The sequence below is a fragment of the Myotis yumanensis genome, unplaced genomic scaffold, assembly GCF_028538775.1.
Source record: "Myotis yumanensis isolate MYYU_CA2020_CCGP unplaced genomic scaffold, mMyoYum1.0.hap1 SCAF_17, whole genome shotgun sequence".
Lineage (NCBI taxonomy): Eukaryota > Metazoa > Chordata > Mammalia > Chiroptera > Vespertilionidae > Myotis > Myotis yumanensis.
Genome location: NW_027223768.1, coordinates 14,924,616 through 14,944,476, shown reverse-complemented (window position 1 = coordinate 14,944,476; position 19,861 = coordinate 14,924,616). Strand labels below are relative to the sequence as shown.

Sequence of the window (19,861 nt, the reverse complement as noted above, 5' to 3'; positions counted from 1 at the left end):
TACAGGTATAACCCATGGACACAAACAACAGTGTGGTGATGGGGGGGGGGGGGGGGCGGGGGGATAGGCCAAAGCGGGGAGAATGGAGACATCTATTATCTGTAATAGTGTCAACAATGAAAATAAAGAAAAAAAGTTTTTCATTCCCCCTTTTAAAAAAAATATATATGTTTTTACTGATTTTTTTAGAGAGAGAGGAAGGGAGAGGGAGAGAGAGAAACATTGATCTACGTGTCACCCATCGGCTGCCTCCTGCACGCCCCCTACTGGGGACCAAGCACCCAACCTAGGCATGTGCCCTGACTGGGAGTCGCACCCAGGATCTCTTGGTCTGTGGGACCACACTCCATCCACTGAGCCACACCAGCTGGGCTCTCATTCCCTTTTGAGGGAGGAAAGGACCCCCCTCCCCCCAAGCAGGCTTCTGGGTTGGGGAGGTGATGGAGCCACTAGGTGGCGCCCTGGCCCCACATTTGCTCCAGACCTGGCTCCAGGACTGCTTAGCACCCCAACTCTCGGGTCCACCCCACTGACCGGGCCTGCCCACTGGCTTTCCCAAGAAGACCCCGTTCCCTTAGGCTGGGCTTTAGGAAGTCCATCCGGAGGGGGTTTCTTGATACCCTGGGGATCCCCTAGGGGGCAGGATGAGGTGCGACTTCAGGCCCGGCCAGGTGAGAATGTTAGTAGAGGGGAGAGGGCCGGCAATGGATAGCCAGTGCTGATGTAACACTATGTAGCATCGTCAGGGGCCACTCACTGTGAGGGGCTGTGTGTCAGCTCAGAGAATTCAGCTGTGGGGTCGGGTGGGGCGGGGCTGGCTGAGGATGGAGCAGGGACCACACATTCCACAAATGTTCACAAGGCCTATTGTGTGCTTGCTTTCTGCAGCAAGAGGGCCCGCAGGGAGACTTTCCTCCTAGGCAGAGTCAGTGATAGGGCTGAGGTGCTCTGGGAAGGGGTTTGCTGCTTCTGGAGAGGGGCTGGGAGGAGCAAGTTCGGGTGGGGGGAGGGCCAGGGTCTGGGGTTGGCGTCCCAACTCTGTGGACTGTTGTCCCTCCCGAGGAAGCCCTGCCACCCTGTTCGCCTTGCTCAGCATGTGCGCTGACGGTACGCTTGGGTTTCCAGGGGAGGGGTTCGGGCCGGGAGGCAGGTGGGATCTGTGCCTTGGGGAGGGCGGGCTGGGTTTAGGGGAGCGACACACCTGGCCGCCCTGGGTTCCCAGCGGGCGTTGATCTGGGGCTTCTCGGTTTCATTTCTAGGGCCCATTTCCTTCGTTTGCATAACGGACTCTCAGGGAGGCTAGGAAGTCCCCCCAAACACCCCCTCTTCCTTTCCCACTCAGGAAGTAGATACGCTGACATGGAGGTTTCTCAAAGGGCTGAATCAGAGAGAGAAAGAGCCAGGAGCCGAGGGGGTGCTATGGGGAGGGCCAGGACAGGGGGCCTTGGCCGCGCCGATGACCCTCTCTGGGCGCCCTGGCAGGTAATCCTCACACCCAGCATAGGTCTTCTGGCCTCTCTCTCCACCCACCCACTCACCCACCTTAGCACTGGGGCCCCAGGTCCCAGGTCCCAGGATGCTCCCTCGCTTACGGGCACTGGGCAGAGATGAGCCAGGGGAGGCTAGAACTGGGCTCGGGGACAGCTCCTGGGAAGCAGGAAGCCTACGGGGAGACCTGCTTGGCCTCCCAGGTCTGCTCTGGGCCCTTCCGGGGGGTCAGCTCTTGGCATGCTGAGCACGTGGCTTTTCAGCCCTTTCCTCTGGGAAACCCCCAGCTAAGAGCAAAGCTCCGGTGCCTCTGGGGAATCCCTGGAGTCGGGGTGGCCCTCTGGTGCCTTCACCTCTCAAATGGAAAAGTTCTGCTTCCTTGGCCAGTTCCCAACACCCATTTCCCTGCTGCTGCCCAAGTTGCCACCCCTCCCTCATTCTCTAGCTGCACCCCCTTCCTCAGCTCCTCGGCCGTCCTTCCCATTGCCCTCAGTCAGCCTTCTCACCCTGCCCCCTCCAGCCCGTAACTCCCCAGCTCCCCCTGTCTCCCCTGCCCCCCAGGTCTCCAGGCCCCAGCCTTTGCCCACTGCTTCCATTCCCATCCATCCGGGGTGACGGGTTGGGTGGTGGCTAGGATTTGGGTGGTGGGTCACCTCCAGGCTTGTTCCACTCCCATAAGTTCCTTAAGGGTCAGGGGCATGTGTTCCTTTCGAGAACTGCTCCCCAGTGCCACTCGCCCTCCCCGGCCCGAGGAGGACAGACGCCGGACTGTCCGGCTGTTGCCAGGGGACCCTCCCAAGGCCTCCCTCATGCAGGGACATCTCATTCTGTCTTGTCCCAGGACAGATGTTCCGGATCCTTCACACTTCACAGGCTCATGGCAGGTCCAGCAGGGACACTGCAGGGTGGGGGTGGGGGTGTGATTGTCCTAAATCCAGACCACAGGTCCCTCCCGCCCATTTCACTCAGCCTCCTGAGCACAGAAGCCCCTCGTCGCCAATTCGTGTTGTGTTGTCAGTTCCTGATCCCGCCCCTGTGGGCCTTAAGGTTGCCGCCCATCTCATTGGCAGTCCTTGGCTTCTACAGTAGGCCCTGCCCATTAGGACAAAAGTGGGCGGGCCCCTTCCACACTCCCCTGTTCTTTAATCTTTTTAAAAAAATATATCTTACTGATTTTTTACAGAGAGGAAGGGAGAGGGATAGAGAGTTAGAAACATTGATCAGCTGCCTCCTGCACACTCCCTACTGGGGATGTGCCCGCAACCCAGGTACATGCCCTTGACCGGAATCGAACCTGGGACCCCTCAGTCTGCAGGCCGGCGCTCTATCCACTGAGCCAAACCGGTCAGGGCTCCTGTTCTTTATTCTTAATCTGGGCCAGATGGAGGCCCAGCCCAGCTCTCCTTTAACTAGACCTTTGGCCCTGGCAGGCGCTGAGATCAGAAAACCCCGTCTCAGGGCCTCCACCAGTACCTACCTAGGGGTTTGGACAAGACCCCCCTCCTCGCTTTCTCTTCCTTGAAGTGGAAACTGTAGGTAGCCCCCTCACAGGTTGTTGTGAGGATAAAGTAAGTCTCTAGAAGATGAACGGAAAGGTTTTTCAAATTGTAGAGTGCAGTTAAAAATAGCAGCTATTTTCATGTTATTAAGCTCCAAGGGGGAAGCCGGGGCCTCTGTGAGCTACTGATAGGGGGTGGAGCGTGTTGGTTTCCAAACCTGTGGCAGGAGTTGGCAGGGAGAAAATACTAACTAGCAAGTCCCAGCACAAGGTGCTGTGGGGACCCCAACCCCTGAGGCTAACTGGATTAGTTTCACACAAAGCAGAATTTTAAAAGGATTCTCTTAATGGGCCAGGGAGGAGTTAGCGGAGGAAGTAAAGAGACAGGAAGAGATGGCCTTTGAATTGGGCCTTAAAGCAGTGGTTCTCAACCTGTGGGTCGCGACCCCTTTGGGGGGTCGAACGACCCTTTCACAGGGGTCGCCTAAGACCATCGGAAAACACATATATAATTACATATTGTTTTTGTGATTAACCACTATGCTTTAATTATGTTCAATTTGTGACAATGAAATTGGGGGCCACCTCAACATGAGGAACTGTGTTAAAGGGTCTCGGCATTAGGAAGGTTGAGAACCGCTGCTAAAGGATAATAGGATTTGTGACGGAGGAGGGGATTTCAGAGGGGCCAAAGGTGTGGCCAGAGGGTTACGTTCCTGCTCAGGAGGGAGTAGATTCTCCCCCGGGACTGCCTGCGTTTCTAAGGGGGAGTTTCATTGTAGGAAATGGGGAGGGTGCCACCGAAGGCCTTGGCGGGCCATGGGGACACTGTGTGAGGAACATACCCGTGGTGCCGTGTGGCTGGCGGTCAGAAGGACGGACTGGACGGATGAGAACTGCAGGTGGTCAGGGAGGTGTCAGCCAACAGCCCAGGAGGGAGTGACAGGCCTGTTTATTTATTTACTGATTTATTTTGCATTGAGAGCACGTGTATTGAAGCTGGAACAATGAAACAGGAAGTGCTTAGGATAGTTTAAGAAGCGAAAGGAGAGAGCCCAGGCGGCGGCTCTGGCTCACTGGGAAGTCAGAGAGAAGGGGCCTTGAAAAAAGGTTCAGGGGTGAGCCATTGCTCCCCTGGTTGCAAGTCTCCTGGGGACCTTAGAGTTTAGGAGATGCACGCCTGAGAGGGAAGAAAGGTGTGGTCGGTGTGGCTCAGTGGTTGAGCCTCAACCTATGACCCAGGAGGTCACGGTACAATTCCCGGTCAGGGCATGTGCCCGGGTTGCAGGCCTAATCCCCAGTGTGAGGCCTGCAGGAGGCAGCCGATCAATGATTCTCTCTCATCATTGATGTTTTTGTCTCTCTCCCCCTCTCCCTTCCTCTCTGAAATCAATAGAAATATATATTTTTTAAAAAAATTTATATAAAAGAAAAAGAAAGGTGTGGGCAGGGCCTGATCTAGGGTTAGCGAATTAGAATGGACTGGCCTTGGGCGGGGCCAGGACATGGAGAGGGAGGAGTCAAGGACACCTGGCTCCCAGCCTCTGGCCGGATGACTACACCCTCCTGCGATGCTGGGAAAGGAGGAAAGGCCGCGCTGGTCCGGCAGGGGGTGGGTGGGGAAGCTGCTGGGCTGGATTTACAGGATATGAGAGGAGACGAGCAACCCTCCCAGCAGATCGCCTCTCTGCTCCACCAAGTTGCGTGTCTCATCACGCCCCCAATTCCTCTCCAGGGCAGGGCCCCCTTGGAGAGATCCTTACCAGCACCAGACACTTCCCTTGACTCAGCCCGAGGGGAGGCACCCAGCAAAGGGGAGTGACCCTTTCCCTGTCAAAGGGACAGGTCATGGGACTGTGGCAGGACAGGCAGGAACCTGAAGCCCAGAGCCGCAGAGAGGAAAATGTTACAACAGCGCCCCCCCCACCCCCCCATCCCCCCAAGGTCACTACCCATAGGCCAAACAGACCCGCCATCAAGGCCTGCTGTCTGGAGTGCGGCCTTGGGCCCTTGCTGATGCAGTTGTGTAGGGAGGGACCAGGGCAGAAACACCGAGGCTCCAAGAAGCAGGCCACCCACTCGTCTACGCAGGCCATGAACTTTTCAGAACAATTCTGTGCCTCGAAGGTATGACCATGAATACCTCTATTTTACAGATGAGGAACCTGAGATGGAGAGGTGAGGTGACTTGCCTAAGGTCCCGTCATAGCCGAATAGTGACAGTGTGGGAAGACTGGCCCCCGGCAGCCCTCAGGACACCAGCGGGCATTTGAAGTGTCCGGTACTGCTGTCCCCCCCCCCCCCCCCCCCCCCCCCCCGCCCTCCCTGCCGGCTGACTGGAGGTTGGAAGCAATATCTACATTCCCATTCCCATCTGTGTGTCTCTTGAGCCGACTCCTCCTCCCCGACCTGTGTGCCCCCCACTTCAGCTACCTGGGCACCTGGCCCTGAGCGTTTCCTCTCTGGTCACCAGCTGCCACCGATGGGCCCCAGCTTGTGGTAGGAAAAGGCCACCCTGGAAATCCCTTCATGAGCATCACATCCACCTCTTCTGTTGTCCAGCGGTGGAAACTGAGGCCCAGATAGGGAAGTGACTTGTCCACGGTCACAAAGCTCGCTAGTGGAGGCCAGAGCCCATGTGCTGACCCCTGAGTAAGAGTCCCTATTGACCCTCTCCTTCCTCTTCCTTCCCCTCCCCTCCTCTCCCTCCCCTTCCGTCCCCTCCCCTCTCCTCTCTGGCTTTTCAGGTGGGCATTTGGGCTCGGAGCTGAGGGCTGCAGGAGCTACGCGCTACAAGCAGGCTCCTTCTCTTGTGGTCCCTGATATAACTGTACGTGTGGCTCCTTCTGCGGAGACGTCTGGTGGTGGCCACAGTGCGGCAGCCACTCAGTGATTCTTCTCATCATTGATGTTTCCATCTCTCCCTCTCCCTTCCTCTCTGAAATCAATAAATATATATTTTTTATTTGTTATTTTTTAAAAGGTCTCACACATTTATTACTGAACCAACCAACCTACTATTGCAGGGGAAAAAAATCAATAGAGCAAAATCACAAGTCCATTAATCTTCCAATTAAAATGCCCCAACTGTCCAGACAGTAGCATCTTGTCAATCATTTAAGGGTGTAGGCAACCTGGATACAGCATAAATACGTGAGTCATCTCTCACGTGTGATTTCTCACAGGCCCAGTTTGTTTCTTCTCCAATGTCTCCTCTCCGAGTTGTACCTGATTTTATTATCAGTTTTCATCTGAATCCATTGGGGACGGGCCGATTCTGCTTTTGTGTCTTGGCCAGGAACCTCTTGATCCTGAAAGTCTTGTGGGAAGACATGGTGAAGGAGGAGGGAACGCACACACCTCGATGGCGGAGAAAAAGCAAAATATATATTTTTAAAATAAATAAACATCAACCTCTATCACTAAGATTGTTAAAAAACAGTCAAATGAAACCAGCAAATGACTCTTTAAAAAATATATATATATTTATTGATTTCAGAGAGGAAGGGAGAGGGAGAGATAGAAACATCAATGATGAGAGAGGATCACTGAGTGGCTGCTTCCTGCACACCCCACACTGGGGATGGAGCCCGCACGCAACCTGGGCATGTGCCCTGACTGGGAATTGAACCATGACCTCCAGTTCATAGGTCGATGCTCAACTGTGGAGCCATGCCAGCCAGGCATATGTACAATAATTTTTAAGTATATATATATAGTTGATTTTTTGCAGAGAGGAAGGGAGAGGGATAGAGAGTTGGAAACATCGATGAGAGAGAAACATCAATCAGCTGCCTCCTGCACACACCCTACTGGGGTTGTGCCCGCAACCAAGGTACATGCCCTTGACAGGAATCGAACCTGGGACCCTTCAGTCCGCAGGCCGACACTCTATCCACTGAGCCAAACCTGTTAGGGCTGTGCAATAATTTTTGATAAATACTAGGGCAAATCTCTTAACTAGAATGAGCTTCCGTTGTCCCATTTTTAAGTAGGGGTAGTAGTGTTTATGTCATATGATTGAGAAAAGGCCTGGCACATAGTAACTGCTGAATCAATATCATCTATTAGCCATCTGGAGGGAGAGACATGAATGGATAATTATAGTGTAGGGTAAGATGCTGTGATATCGTGGGTACAGGGTGTATCAGGAGCAAAGAAAACAGAGATCTAAGTCAGACGGGGTGGGGAGTCAGGGCAGGCTCACAGGCGGAGACTCGACAGGCAAGGTGTTACAGTGCAAGCTGGAGCTTGTTTCACAGGCGAATGCTGGGTGGGAGTCTCAGGCAGGGGAACAACAGGTGGGTGCATAGGTAGAGCCAGTGACAGCTCACACCCGAGCCTCCTGCAGGAGTTCATGTATTTCATGTTCTCGCTTCAGTTTTGGGACGAAGTCGCTCGTGCTCGACTTGTTAGCTGTCTTGTCTCATTGCCTGTCTCCCAGGAGAATGAATGCTCTTTGAGAGCAGGCTCTGTTTTGTTTACTGTTGCATCTCTAGCAGCACCTGGCGCATTTTGGACATTAAATACATGTTGATTGAATGCATGAATGCATGAACAAATAAATAGGCTTCATGCCCATTAGCTCCCCAAAGATTCCCCCTCTTCTCTTTCCCTGTTGTGCTTCTTCCTTACCACCCCCACTCCCTTCTGTCCCTTATCTGCCAGGCTCCATTGCCCCAGAAGCATTTATACTTACAAGCCTAGCAGAGGGCCCGCGTGGGTCAGCTGGACAATGCCTATGGGAAGATAGACTGGGACCCGGAGCATGGAGCTGAAGCAAGGGTAGTTGGTGGTGTCAGGAGCCAGGATGACACCTGGTTCCACGGTGGGACAGGCCTGCCTTGGAACGGCAGACCCTGGGACCCTCCACTCGGGGCTGCCTCGCTCGGGCTGAGTGGGAGGGGCATGGACAAAGCCCAGCTTCTCTGGGCTCTGCGAGCTGCGGGACCTGGTCCCCTGCAGGCTCAGACTGTCCCGGGAGTGTTACAACTAGTACAGTGAGCAGGTTTCCTTCAAACGCTTAGATTTGACTTTGAGCTGTCCCCTGGGTTGGTGAGGCAAACCTCTCTTTAAATGGTCTTCCCCTGGCTCTGGCTGGTGGTTCAGTGGTTAGAGCATCACCCATGAACCGAAGGGTCTCGGGTTCAATTCCCGGTCAGAGGTACGTATTTGGGTTGCAGGTTTGTTCCCTAGCCCCTGTTGGGCGTGTGTGGAAGGCAACCAATCGATGTGTTTCTCTCACATTGATGTTTCTCTCCTTCTCTCTCTTTCCCCTCCCTCACTTCTACTCTATCTAAAAGCAATGGAGTCCAGCTCATGTGGCTCAGTGGTTGAGCGTCGACCTAGGAACCGGGAGGTCACGGTTCGATTCCCGGTCAGGGCACATGCCCGGGTTGCAGGCTTGATCCCCAGTGTGGGGTACACAGGAGGCAGCTGATCAGTGATTCTCTCTCATCATTGATGTTTCTATCTCTCTCTCCCTCTCCCTTCCTCTCTGAAATCAATAACATATTTTTATAAAAATAAAAGCAATGGAAAAATATCCTCAGATGAGGATTTTAAAAAAACGGTCTGCCCCAGTGGTGAGAGGTGATTCTTAGGGGTGATTGTGTGCCTCACTTCGGGGGCACTTCTCTTGACTGAGGCCAGCACGGGCTTCCTTAGGCATCGTCTTCTGGACGCTCCATCTGGCAAGGGTGCAAGGCATCTCTGGTTTCTGATCTCAGTCCCCAGGCACCTGGCCGCTCCCTACCTGGGCTGTCTCTATCCCATCCTGCTGCCCCCTGCTTTCCTGTCTCACCCCAACCTTCAGACCAGCAGTTCTACCCCCCAGATGGCGCCTCACATCTGTGCAGCCCGGTACAGCTTACAAAGGCTTCCCACGCATCTTACTTGATGTTCTCGTTGGGCGTGGAAGGAAGGAGAGCAGATGTACAATGTGAAGAGTTCCCTGGGCTCGGGGTGCCCTGGGAAGGAAGCCCTGCTCCAGGCAGCATTTGAGCAGGTGACCTTGCAGGGTGAATGGCCTGGAGGATGACAAGGCCCAGGGTGTGTCCGTGGGAGCTGGTGTCTGAGAAAGAGGGCAGGAAAGGCCTTTGGACATCCGAGGCCAAGGCACCGAGCGGTCAGAGTGCTGGATGGGCTGACCGTTTGGGGAGTGAAGTCACTGAAGGGCTGGCAGGAGCTGGTGGAGAGACCAGGAGCCGGTGGCCACGTCTCAGTGCATGAGGATAAGGCTCAGGATTGGCGGCTGTCACATTGAGGAGGGGAAAGGGTAGGTCCGCCAGGGGGGATGAGCCGAGTTTCCCCAGAGGCCGGAGTGATGGTCTGGGAGCAGAACCGGGGAGGGAGAGAGGCCGCAGACAGACAGAGTCTGTGCTGAGCTCGGAGGCTGGGGGGAGGGGGAGTTCCAGGGAGCTCTGCTCAGCGGAAGAGGAAGGGCAGGGCTGTGGTTTGGCTCAGGTTGGGGAACAGACTCTGGAAAGGAGTTCGAGTCGGTCCTCGTCCTCGTGGAGACGCAGGGAAGAGGAGTGTGAGTGAAATCTGGGGAAGTGCCCTGACCAGCAACTGAACCTGCCGTCTGAACGGCCAGGGGCGGCGTCCAGGCCCCTGTAACCTCTGCTCTTGGTGTCACCACGTCATTCCACGCGCCCTCGCTTCCCAACACCTTTGGAGCGGAGGCTGCGGCTAGACAAGCGATGTGAGCTTCTTCGCTGGGCTAAAAGGGCCCAACTGCCAAGGCCTCTCCAGTTTAAAAAAAACCGGTTTAACAATAAAGTAGCGTGTGTGCGGTTAAGCCCCCTCCCCCGGAATGACGCCATCGGGCCACCCTCTGACGTCATCGCCTCGGTTCAGAGAAAGACCCAGTTGCACCGTGGGCACCGTGTGGACGCGCTTCCGCACATGCACTGTAACGCGCACACGCAGAGGCGGTTTGGGAAGCTGCTCCCAGCGAGCACGCTCGCTCTTGGTCGGCAATACTCGCAGGGCTGCAGGAAGGGAGGGTGAGGTTCGCGTCGGGACCTGTTAAGACGCCGTCCCCCCAAGAGGAAAATGGTCGCACCCAGTCCCCGCCCCCGCCCGTCAGCTCAGGAGGCGGGGCCGTGGCGCCAGGTCTGGGCGGGGCCGGGCTGTCCTAAGTGAGCGGGGAGGGGGGCGTCTGCCGCGGGGAGGCCGCCCTGGGATCAGCCTTCTTTGCCTCCACATTGAACTTCTTCGACGTTAATTGAAACGCACGGAAGTGCAGGTGCGGGCGGCCGGGGAGGACGCGCGGAGCCCTCCCTGCGGCCGCTCCACCCGGTGGCCGCCTCCGTTCCGCGCCCGTGGCCCAATTGAAGGGTGGGGAGTCGTGCCATTTTTAGGGATCGCCCAAGTGTGGGGGCCCCATGGCCCCGCGGGGAGGAGCCCCCCGGCTGGTGCTGCTGTTCAGCGGGAAGAGGAAATCCGGGAAGGACTTCGTGACCGAGGCGCTGCAGAGCAGGTGGGGGGTGGGGGGGAGGAGGGGTGGGAAACCCCGCGCCACGTGACGCGGGGTGCGCTGCAGTGGGCGTGAGCTTTGGAGTAGGGGTCCTCGGGGCACAGGTGGGAGGAAGTGGGGGGATGGTCAGCAGCACCTAAAACAGCAGCCTGCACACATCTGCCTGGAAGAACCGAGCGACCCCCTCTCCGAAGACTGTGGGCGGCAGGTCTCCCTCGCCCAGAAGCAGTGATGACAGTTGCCATAAGGCACTTCTTACACCCCATTCCTACCCGCGGGACAGTGCTGGGAGCGAACCTTTACAGAGAGGGAAACTGAGTCACGGGGAGAGGGTTTGCCCAAGACCACACTCCGATGGTGTCTGACGCCAGAGACGTGTAAACCCTTGCCCAGCACACCCCCTACTAGTTGGGGTTGGTTGAGCCTTGATTATGAGCCTGGCACTGAGTGTTTCTATTAGTGTATTATCTCATTTAATCCTCCAAACCTCTTGGTTAGGTGCTGTGTGGTATTATTAGTGTCTCCATTTCACAGATGAAGAGACCGAGTCTTTGACAAGTAAAAAAACAAAACAAACCCCAAACTTGCCAGGTTACAAAGTCATAGTCAGATCGAGGACTGAAATTATACTTTAAACTCGCTGCAAGGAACGGGTTCTTTCTGCTTCGCCTCACTGTCTCCCCAGCAGTAGCTTTCTCTCCGTGTTTTCTCTCTAAGAGAGATGTTTCTTGTGGGAGCGTTTTTGTTGGGGTGGCATGGGCTGAGGGGGCGGGGGGCAGAGGAGCAGGGAGAAGCAGGGCAGGCTTCGCTGTGTGGGTGGAGTGGGGTGGGGGGGTACCTAGAGGTTGCTTTTGGGCACAACAGGGGTTGGTTCTAAGAGTCCGTGGGGGAGGCCAGGGCAGAGATCACCACCTGCATTTTCCCCATGGAGCCTCCACCAGCTTTCCCTAAGCTGCATTTCTCCTTCCCTGCAAACACAGGAGTCAAACAGCGTGAGAAGCACCGGTTCTGGGATTAGACGGCTGAGATTCAGATCCGGACTCACCACCTTTGAGTGTGTGATCTTGTCTACGTTTCTCATCCATCCTGTGCCTCAGTTTTGTTATTTGTGGGACGTAATAACAGGTCGTTGTCAGGACTAAATGAAGTAACGCACATGAAGGCCTTCGAACAATTCCTGACACCTCGTAAAGGTGAAGGAGCTAGATGTTGGCTCTTAGTTTTCTTTTGCCAGCGCTGGCTTCCTTACTGGCAACTCTGCTTTGGGCGAGGCGGTTCTTCTCCCTCGACCTTCGTTTTCTCATCGGAAATGCGGAAACAAGAACACCTATGTCACCATGTCAGTGTTCAAGAGAACCTGTGACATATAGTTCAGTACAAGAAACGGTTGGTTGGGTAAACTGACCTGAATGAATGAATGATTGATGCTGTGGTGACCAAGTCAGTTGAGGCTGAGATGCCCTGGCTGGGAGACTAGTTCAGGGGTCCAGCAGTAAACGCATCAAGCCAGAATATCACCGTCATTGTAGTTTTATTTGTTTTACCTGTGACTCCCCTGGGGCCCGGAAGATCCAGGCTAACTGGGCTTGGGTCTCTGTCCCGCAGACTCGGCGCGGACGTCTGTGCTGTCCTCCGGCTCTCCGGTCCCCTCAAGGAGCAGTATGCCCAGGTAGGAGGTGGCTCTTGGGGACATCTCGTGGGCGGGAAGGAGCCAGCCCCCTGGCATCGGTGGCTGTGGCTGTCTGAGTCACTAGTAGGGTCCCTGTGACCACTGCTGGCAGGGTGGTGGCCAGCTCTCAGTTTTCTGTGGGTGGACTTTTTGGGGGCATTTTCAGCTTACACTTCTTTCCCATTGGCCTCACTCACTTCAGGCCCCTCCCCAGAGCAGGTTCAAGAAAGCGAGTCCAGCCCTGGCCGGTTTGGCTCAGTGGATAGAGCATCGGCCTGTGGACTGAAAGGTCCCAGGTTCGATTCCGGTCAAGGGTATGTACCTTGGTTGTGGGCACATCCCCAGTGGGGGGTGTGCAGGAGGCAGCTGATCGATGTTTCTCTCTCATTGATGTTTCTAACTCTCTATCTCTCTCCCTTCCTCTCTGTAAAAAATCAATAAAAATATATTTTTTAAAAAAGAAGAAAAAAAAAGAAAGCGCGTCCAGCCCTGGCCGGTTTGGCTCAGTGGATAGAGCATCAGCCTGCGTACCGAAGGGTCCCAGGTTTGATTTCGGCCAAGGGCACATGCCCAGGTTATGGGCTCGATCCCCAGTAGGGGGAGTGCAGGAGGCAGCCAATCGATAATTCTCTCACATCATTGATGCTTCTCTCTCTCTCCCTCTCCCTTCCTCTCTGAAGTCAATAAACAAATAAAAAATAAAAAGCGCTTCCAGGAAAGGCTGGAGTGGGGAGGTGGCAGCGCTGATGCTGTGGATTAGTGAGCGCCTGTGCACACTCTTCCTCAGAGAGTGTGACACCGCGTCACTGCCTCAGCTGGTGCCACACCCCGGGCTCTCCCCTCAGAAACTTAGTTGCATGAATTGCTGAGCTATATTATTAAGTCAAACAAACAAGATTTGGAATAGTGTATAGAGGATGCTGTATAATAATGGGGAAAAATTGTAAATATATCTACTCACATTTCCAACCATACAGCAAATATTTAGGGTGCCTGCATTGTGTTAAACACTGTTCAGATGTGTTAGAAGCTGGGACCGACACATGAGAGACGGTGCCATTGGTGGCCTTCAGGGAGGGCGCTGTGGGCTGGGGACAGTGGTGGGAGAGAGATTTTTCACTGTAAATGCATGTATATCTATCTTTTGAATTTTAAACCATGGGGGCTTTTATAAAAATGAATAGGATTGTGCCCGGCCGGCGTGGCTTCTGTCCGTGTTTGGGATTTCTCCATTTCCAGAGCCTGCTCCCTTGCAGGCCTCTGTCCTGGCGGAAACCTCGAGGGTCCTGGCCTTGTCCTGGGGGAGGTGGGCGAGAGAAGGGAGGGCGAGGCCATGGCGGGTGGCGAGGCTGGGCACAGAACAGACATCGTGTGCTCTGGGCAGGAACACGGCCTGAACTTCCAGAGACTCCTGGATGCCAGCGCCTACAAGGAGGCCTATCGGCGGGACATGATCCTCTGGGGAGAGACGCAGCGCCAGGCTGACCCCGGCTTCTTCTGCAGGAAGGTCGTGGAGGGCGTCTGCCAGCCGGTCTGGGTAAGGGTGCCGAGGGGCAGCATTGAGAAAACTCCGTGTCTCCAGTCCTCGCCTTTCCCCGAATGAGACTCAGATGTGCCCATTTCTCTCTTCTCACTGCCGCCTCCCATGGTCCAAGCCCTCAGCATCTCTCCCCTGGACAGCCTCGTAGCCCACACTGGTCTGGGCATCAGCTCTTGTCCCCTGTGAGTCATTCACCACCTAGCAGCCAGAGCGACTATCTATCTATCTATCTATCTATCTATCTATCTATCTATCTATCTATCCATCCCTCATCCGAGGATATTTTTCCATTGATTTGAAGGGAGAGTGGAGATAAATTCTAAGGGGCAAAATAAAGGCAGCCTGGGCCGTGAGGAAGGCTGGGTTGCTGCTTTTTTGAGGGGTAGGAAGGCCTCTGAAATGACATTTGAGCAGACCCGAAGGAGGTAGGGGTGAGCCAGACAGGTGTTTGTGGGTGAGGGGTGAGTGGCAGGAGGTGCAGTCAGATGGGGCAGCGTCTTTGGGAAGAGCCTGGATCTTTCTCTGGGTGAGATGGTGACTCCGTGGAGGGCTTTGAACATGGGACATGACGTGATCTGAGGTTGGAGGGCCCACCCTGGCTGCCGGGGGAAGGGCAGGCGTAGGAGCGGAGAGCCGGGGCCAGGATCTCTCTGCCAGAAAGGCAAAGTGGCCGTGGCCCGGCTCAGAACGGGGTGGGGAGGAGAGAGGGTGGATTCGGCACAGATTTCGAAGATCGAACCAATGGCGTGTTGGCTGTGGGTGTGAGGACAGAAGACAGTGCCAAGGGTTTTGTTCTGAGCAGCTGGAAAAACAGAGTTGTCGTTTTCTGAGACAGGAAAGGTGTGGGAGGGACAGGTTTGGGGAGCAAATCAGGAGTCCAGTTGGGGCAGCGGTGAGGTCAAGACGCTTGCTGATCTGCACGGTGATTGCAGTTATTAGTGAAGCTGCTGGCTCAGCGTCTGTCTCACCTACGACGACAAGCTCTGAGGGGGCAAGCACTCGGTCCCCGGCGCCTGGCACACAGTAGGCACTTGCGACCGTACCTGTTGATCCATTCATCCATTGGATGTACGCCCCTGCGTGTTCATGTGTCAGACAGTGCACTCGGGGCCAGGGGTAGTGATGAAGCAGAGTCCTTTCCCTCCTGGAGCGGCCTCTGGGTAGGGCAGACAGACAACAAACATGCAAACAAGCACATAGCGATGGTTTTAAGAGTTCTTAGTGCTCAGAGGAAAGTAAGTATCAGCATCAAGAGGGGCAGGAAGGACACCAGGGTGGCAGGGACAGCCTCTCTGAGGAGGAGACATTTGAGAAGAGACTTCCATGAAGTGAGAGAGCCTGCCTTGTATCTCTCCAGGCAGAGGGCGGAGGATGTGCAAAGGCCCCGAGAAACAGCAAGGAGGTCAGTTGGCCGCAGTGGAACGAGTGGGGGGAGGATGCCAGATGTTGTAGGGCCTCGTAAGTTGGGGTGAGAACTTTGGGTTCTGTTGGAATGATGGGAAGCCTTTGGGAGGTTTAGAGCAGGGAGCTGACAAAAATCACATGTATGTTTTAAAAGGTGCTGGGGGGTTTGGGGGTGGGCAGGGACTTGTTAGAGTAACTCTTTCTGGCCCAGTTTGTTCATCTGTAAAATGAGTATGTTGGAGTAGCTGAACTGATTTCAAAGCCTGAGGCCTCTTCTTTAGCACAGCGATGACCAGCATGAGTCCCGAACACAAGTGTGACAATGACAGAGTGTGGGCAGCGTGGGCTGCAGGCTGCAGCAATCAGGGAGGGCTGCCTGGAGGAGGAGGAGATGTCTGTCCCAGCTGGTTGGGTGATAATGGCGGTACACTTGTCTGGGTTCTTTAGTCCCCCCACTGACCTCATTGTGCTCCTGCTTATTCTAAGTAGGGCTGAGTTTTCCCCTACCTGCAGTGCCCTTTCCCGCTGCTCCCTGCACCATATCCTGTTGGTCACCTGTCTGTGTCCCTTTCCTGCAGCTGGTGAGTGACACACGGAGGCTGTCTGATATCCAGTGGTTCCAGGAGGCCTATGGGGCTGTGACGCAGACAGTCCACGTGGTGGCCTCAGAGCAGAGCCGACAGCAGCGGGGCTGGGTGTTCACACCAGGTGAGCTGCTCACAACCTTTGCCCCCAAGGCTCAGAACACAGCTGACCACCCACCTGCAGGCGCCTTTCCCCAGGTTCTAGGTCATCTGCTCTCTCCCTGGAAGGGTGTGGGAGAGCGAGCGAGGGGTTAGCAAAGGGAATCTGAGACTCAGGAGTGCCCCAGGTGAGAAAGTGGAGTGTGGTGGGGGCAGCGTCCTGGGGGCGTAGAGGTTCCCTATGATTTTGGGGGTACTCTTTCTGGGGCTGTCCTTTCTAGGCCAGTGGGTTCTGGAGGAGTGGTGGGGACCCACCCCAGCCCAGTCGGGGCTGACAGTGGGCCGGGGCAGGCCTGGCAACTCCCTCCTGTTTGGTTCACAGACTTGGGGGCGGGAGCGAGAGGAAGCTGTGCTAGGCAGCCTCAGCGGTGCGAGCCTCCTGCCCTAGGTCACTGTGACTCGGGGAAGTTCAAATCCAGTGGGTGCAACCCCTCCTGATGGCTGTTCCTCTCTCTGGCACTCACCACAGGCCGGGTCTGCGCTAAACACTTTGCCACTCACTTTACAGACACAATAGATCTGCCAGGTGATGCCGACATTACTCTTCTCACTGTCCAATGAGGATGGCACCCAGAGGCTTAGGGATAGAAAGCAAGCAGCGCACCGAGCTTCACGTCAAGTGGAAAATCCCTTTTGGGTGGTCTGTGGCTTAGATGACCCAGTTCACCCTCTGTAGGAAGTGGCAGGTGAAGAGTTCAGTCAGCAGAACCCTCTGAGGGCTCAGGTGGCTGTGGGCTCCTGAACCTGCTCTTGGGGTGTTTCAGGGGGTCAGGAAGTACCCTCCGTGGGGTGGGGGGAGCTTGGCTCTGGAGTGGAAGGAGAGAGGCCGAGAGCGGCGCTCCGCCTGGGGCCAGCAGGCCTCCACGCCCGCGCTTGTCCGGAAGGAGCGGCTTGACCTCGCCCTGCCCCCTCTGCAGGAGTGGACGACGGCGAGTCCGAATGCGGCCTGGACAACTTTGGGGACTTCGACTGGGTCATCGAGAACGACGGAGACGAGCAGCGCCTGGAGGAGCAGTTGGGGAACCTGACAGAGTTTGTCCGCTCCAGACTTTAGTTATTTCTAGGAGCACAGAAGCTGCCGGGTGAGGGTGGGCTCACTGCCAGACGTGGTCGCTGATGCTGGCCAAGCGGGGAGCACACGGAGGGTCTGGGCCCAGCAGATGTCAGACAGGACAAGAAACCTCCAGGAACTATAACTTTTCTTTAATACATTTTATTGATTTCAGAGAGGAAGGGAGAGGGAAAGAGAGACAGAAACACCAGTGTTGAGAGAGAATCACTGATTGGCGGCCTCCTGCGTGCCCCACACCGGGGATCGAGCCCGCAACCAGGGCATGTGCCCTGACCGGGAATTTAACCGTGACCTCTTGGTTCATAGGTCGATGCTCAACCACTGAGCCACGCCAGTGGGGCCAGGACCTCATTTCTCTATGGACTGGGCTGCCCTGCCTCTGAGGAGGAGACTTACAGGGCAAAGGGCTGTGCTTGGAGCAGGAACATCGCCGTCTCCCTGGGCGCCTGGCGGGCAGCCTGTGGTTGCCTTGCTTCTCCATCAGGATGCTTTCGGCCCCTTGTTCTGGGCAAGAGTGTGGACACGAATAAACCTCCTTGGAGCACATGCTGCGAACTGTGCATCTCTCATTTCCCAGGTGCCAGCCCAGCCTGCATGGGCTCGGAGGGCTCAGGTGGTCCAGGCGGCTGTGGGTTCCTGCTCTGCCTGCCACCTGGGCTGGGACTTATCCTCAGAGGCGTCCTGACCTTGGCCTGGGCCAGGCAGGCAAGAGGTCGTTTGTGTCAGAGACAGCAGTGGGGTCTTAGGGTCTCATCTTCTGGGATGGCCCCCAAAGAGGCTCATGCAGCAGGTACCCTGAGGGACAGGGTGTCACAGAGGGGCAGAGAGCCATGGCTCCGGGTAGCCACTGAGCGGCTCTGGGCAGGAACATCGCCACAAGCCTCAGCTGTCCGTGGAGGACCTTGGACTGGCGCCTTTCATTAGACAGCCTCATGCAATTTGTAAATGTCGTTTAGGTTCTTCAAAGCCAGCCTGTGGAATGGACTCGTCAATGGACGAGTTAGCAGATGCCAGTAACTCAGAGCAGGGAAACAGCTCGTCTGGGGTTAGACCAGCCGTGGGCAAATTACAGCCCGCTTGAAATGAATAAAACTAAAAAAAAAAAAAAAAAGACCGTACCCTTTTATGTAATGATGTTTACTTTGAATTTATATTAGTTCACACAAACACTCCATCCATGCTCTTGTTCCGGCCCTCCGGTCCAGTTTAAGAACCCATTGTGGCCCTCGAGTCAAAAAGTTTGCCCACCCCTGGGTTAGAGGGTAGTACAGTGGGGCCTTGACTTACGAGTTTAATTTGTTCCGAGACTGAGCTCGTTAAGGAGCTCGTTAACTCAAATTACTCTATCAACTCAATGCAAAAAATTGGCCAAGAGACTGCTGGTATCTCAAAAAACTCGTTAATCAGGACACTTGTAAGTCAAGGCCCCACTGTAAGTGTCAGTGCTCAGACTAGACCACAGGCGGCTGCCTGACTCCTGCCCAGGTCCCCTCTGCCACAAAGGGGTACAGTACAAAGTCCCGGGGCTCCTTGCCAATCTCAGGCCTTGGCCAGGCACCCCGCTCTCTGGCCCTGGCGTTGTTTTCCTCCCACAAAATCTGTTGGTTCTCAGGGGCCAACCAAAGAAATTACATCCGTCTCGACGTGACCCGAACTAAACTTCACACTCCTGCCCAGCTCTCCCTTCGATCCCCTGTGCCTGACTCTGGTTCCTGGCTCTTCCAGTCAGCCAGCCCTGAAAGCCGGACCGTGGTCACGGACTCCTGTGTCCCCCGACCCCTAGGGCTAATTGGTCACCAGGTTCTGTTCACCTGCCCTGCCTGCGTCTCCTTCTGGGATTCTCACAGGAAGATAAGCAACTCTGATGGCCGGGGCCATGTCTTTCTTGGAGCCCACAGTGGGTGCTCAGGAAATGGATGCAGTCGAATGCATGCTGAGAGGACTCTAGAGGGCATGCTGGAATCTAGTAGGTGACCATTTCACGCAGTCCACGTTTCCTCCCACCCAGGAGGCCGGCCCCAGCTCCAGGGCCTGGACCCTCTGCTCCCCTTCCGGTTGGAGCCAGGACTGGCTTACATACTGCCGGGCCCTTTGCACTGCGGAGCGCTGGCCCTCGGGGCTCCTCTCACAGGTGCCGCAGAGGCTGTGTGGGAGCCCGACCCTCCTCTGAGCACTTCATATTGGTCCCAGGTTTCTGACCCAAGAGTTTATCTCCCCGATTCCCCAGATGTGGCCCAGCGACGGTTGGTCCTTTCTGTCACTGGATTGTTCGCAAGCATCTGCAGTGGGTTCCAGAGGGGCATCGCCACAGGCCACCGGTGATCAGCTTTCTGCCTCTGTAGAATCGTTTTCATTTTCAATAATTTCACATAAGCGGACCATATAGAATATGTTATTTTGGGGGGTCTTATTTCTTTCACTCAGCATAATTATTTTGAGACCCATCCACATTATTTCAGGTATCGATAGTTTATTTTTTTTATTGTGGTGTCTGGTATGAATATTGCACAGATGTCTATCCATTCACCTGCTGGTGACCATCTGGGTTGTTTCCAGTGTTTGGATATGACAAATAAAGCAACTATGAACCTTCAGGCACGAGCCTTTGTGTGGACCTGTGCTTCATTTCTTCTGATAGATACCTTCTTACATTTTATTTTTATTTTATTTTATTTTATTGATTTCAGAGAGGAAGGGGGAGGGACAGAGAGTTAGAAACATCAATGATGAGAGAGAATCATTGATTGGCTGCCTTCTGCACGCCTCTTACTGGGAAAACGAGTCCGCAACCTGGGCATGTGCCCTTGACCGGAATTGAACCCGGGACCCTTCAGTCTGCAGGCCAACGCTCTATCCACTGAGCCAAACCAGCTAGGGTCCTTCTTAACTTTAAAGAAACTGTCAAACTGATGTTCAGAATGGTTGTACCACACGCCCAATAGGACTGAATAAGAGTTCCAATTGCTT

At 55.0% G+C, this 19,861-nt stretch overlaps 1 protein-coding gene and 1 pseudogene across 4 annotated transcripts; one reads left to right on the top strand and one right to left on the bottom strand.

Annotated features, from left to right (window-relative positions):
• Positions 1-6,048: 6,048 nt before the first annotated feature.
• On the bottom strand, positions 6,049-8,936 carry LOC138995944 (large ribosomal subunit protein eL39-like; annotated as a pseudogene).
• A 1,088-nt stretch (positions 8,937-10,024) lies between these two features.
• On the top strand, positions 10,025-19,495 carry PMVK (phosphomevalonate kinase). 4 transcript variants are annotated; one of them, XM_070396520.1, is made up of 6 exons: positions 10,025-10,102; positions 11,447-11,520; positions 12,072-12,135; positions 13,520-13,672; positions 15,658-15,787; positions 16,740-19,495. In XM_070396520.1, exons 1-6 carry the CDS (start codon positions 10,043-10,045, stop codon positions 16,874-16,876), a joined length of 618 nt encoding a protein of 205 aa, XP_070252621.1. In that variant the 5' UTR covers positions 10,025-10,042; the 3' UTR covers positions 16,877-19,495. The 4 variants fall into 4 exon arrangements, with proteins under 4 accessions (XP_070252621.1, XP_070252622.1, XP_070252624.1 ...); XM_070396521.1 differs by lacking the exons at positions 10,025-10,102; positions 11,447-11,520 and adding an exon at positions 10,129-10,469; XM_070396523.1 differs by lacking the exons at positions 10,025-10,102; positions 11,447-11,520 and adding an exon at positions 10,137-10,235.
• Positions 19,496-19,861: the final 366 nt, after the last annotated feature.

What these genes read in the sequence shown, in the direction of transcription:
- PMVK (XM_070396520.1), top strand. Translation starts at nt 10,043, where the DNA reads ATGGTCGCACCCAGTCCCCGCCCCCGCCCGTCAGCTCAGGAGGCGGGG. An exon ending in AGGCGGGGCCGTGGCGCCAG is followed by an intron (nt 10,103 to 11,446) that starts GTCTGGGCGGGG and finishes CTGCAAACACAG; the next exon opens with GAGTCAAACAGCGTGAGAAG. An exon ending in GCGTCTGCCAGCCGGTCTGG is followed by an intron (nt 13,673 to 15,657) that starts GTAAGGGTGCCG and finishes CCTTTCCTGCAG; the next exon opens with CTGGTGAGTGACACACGGAG.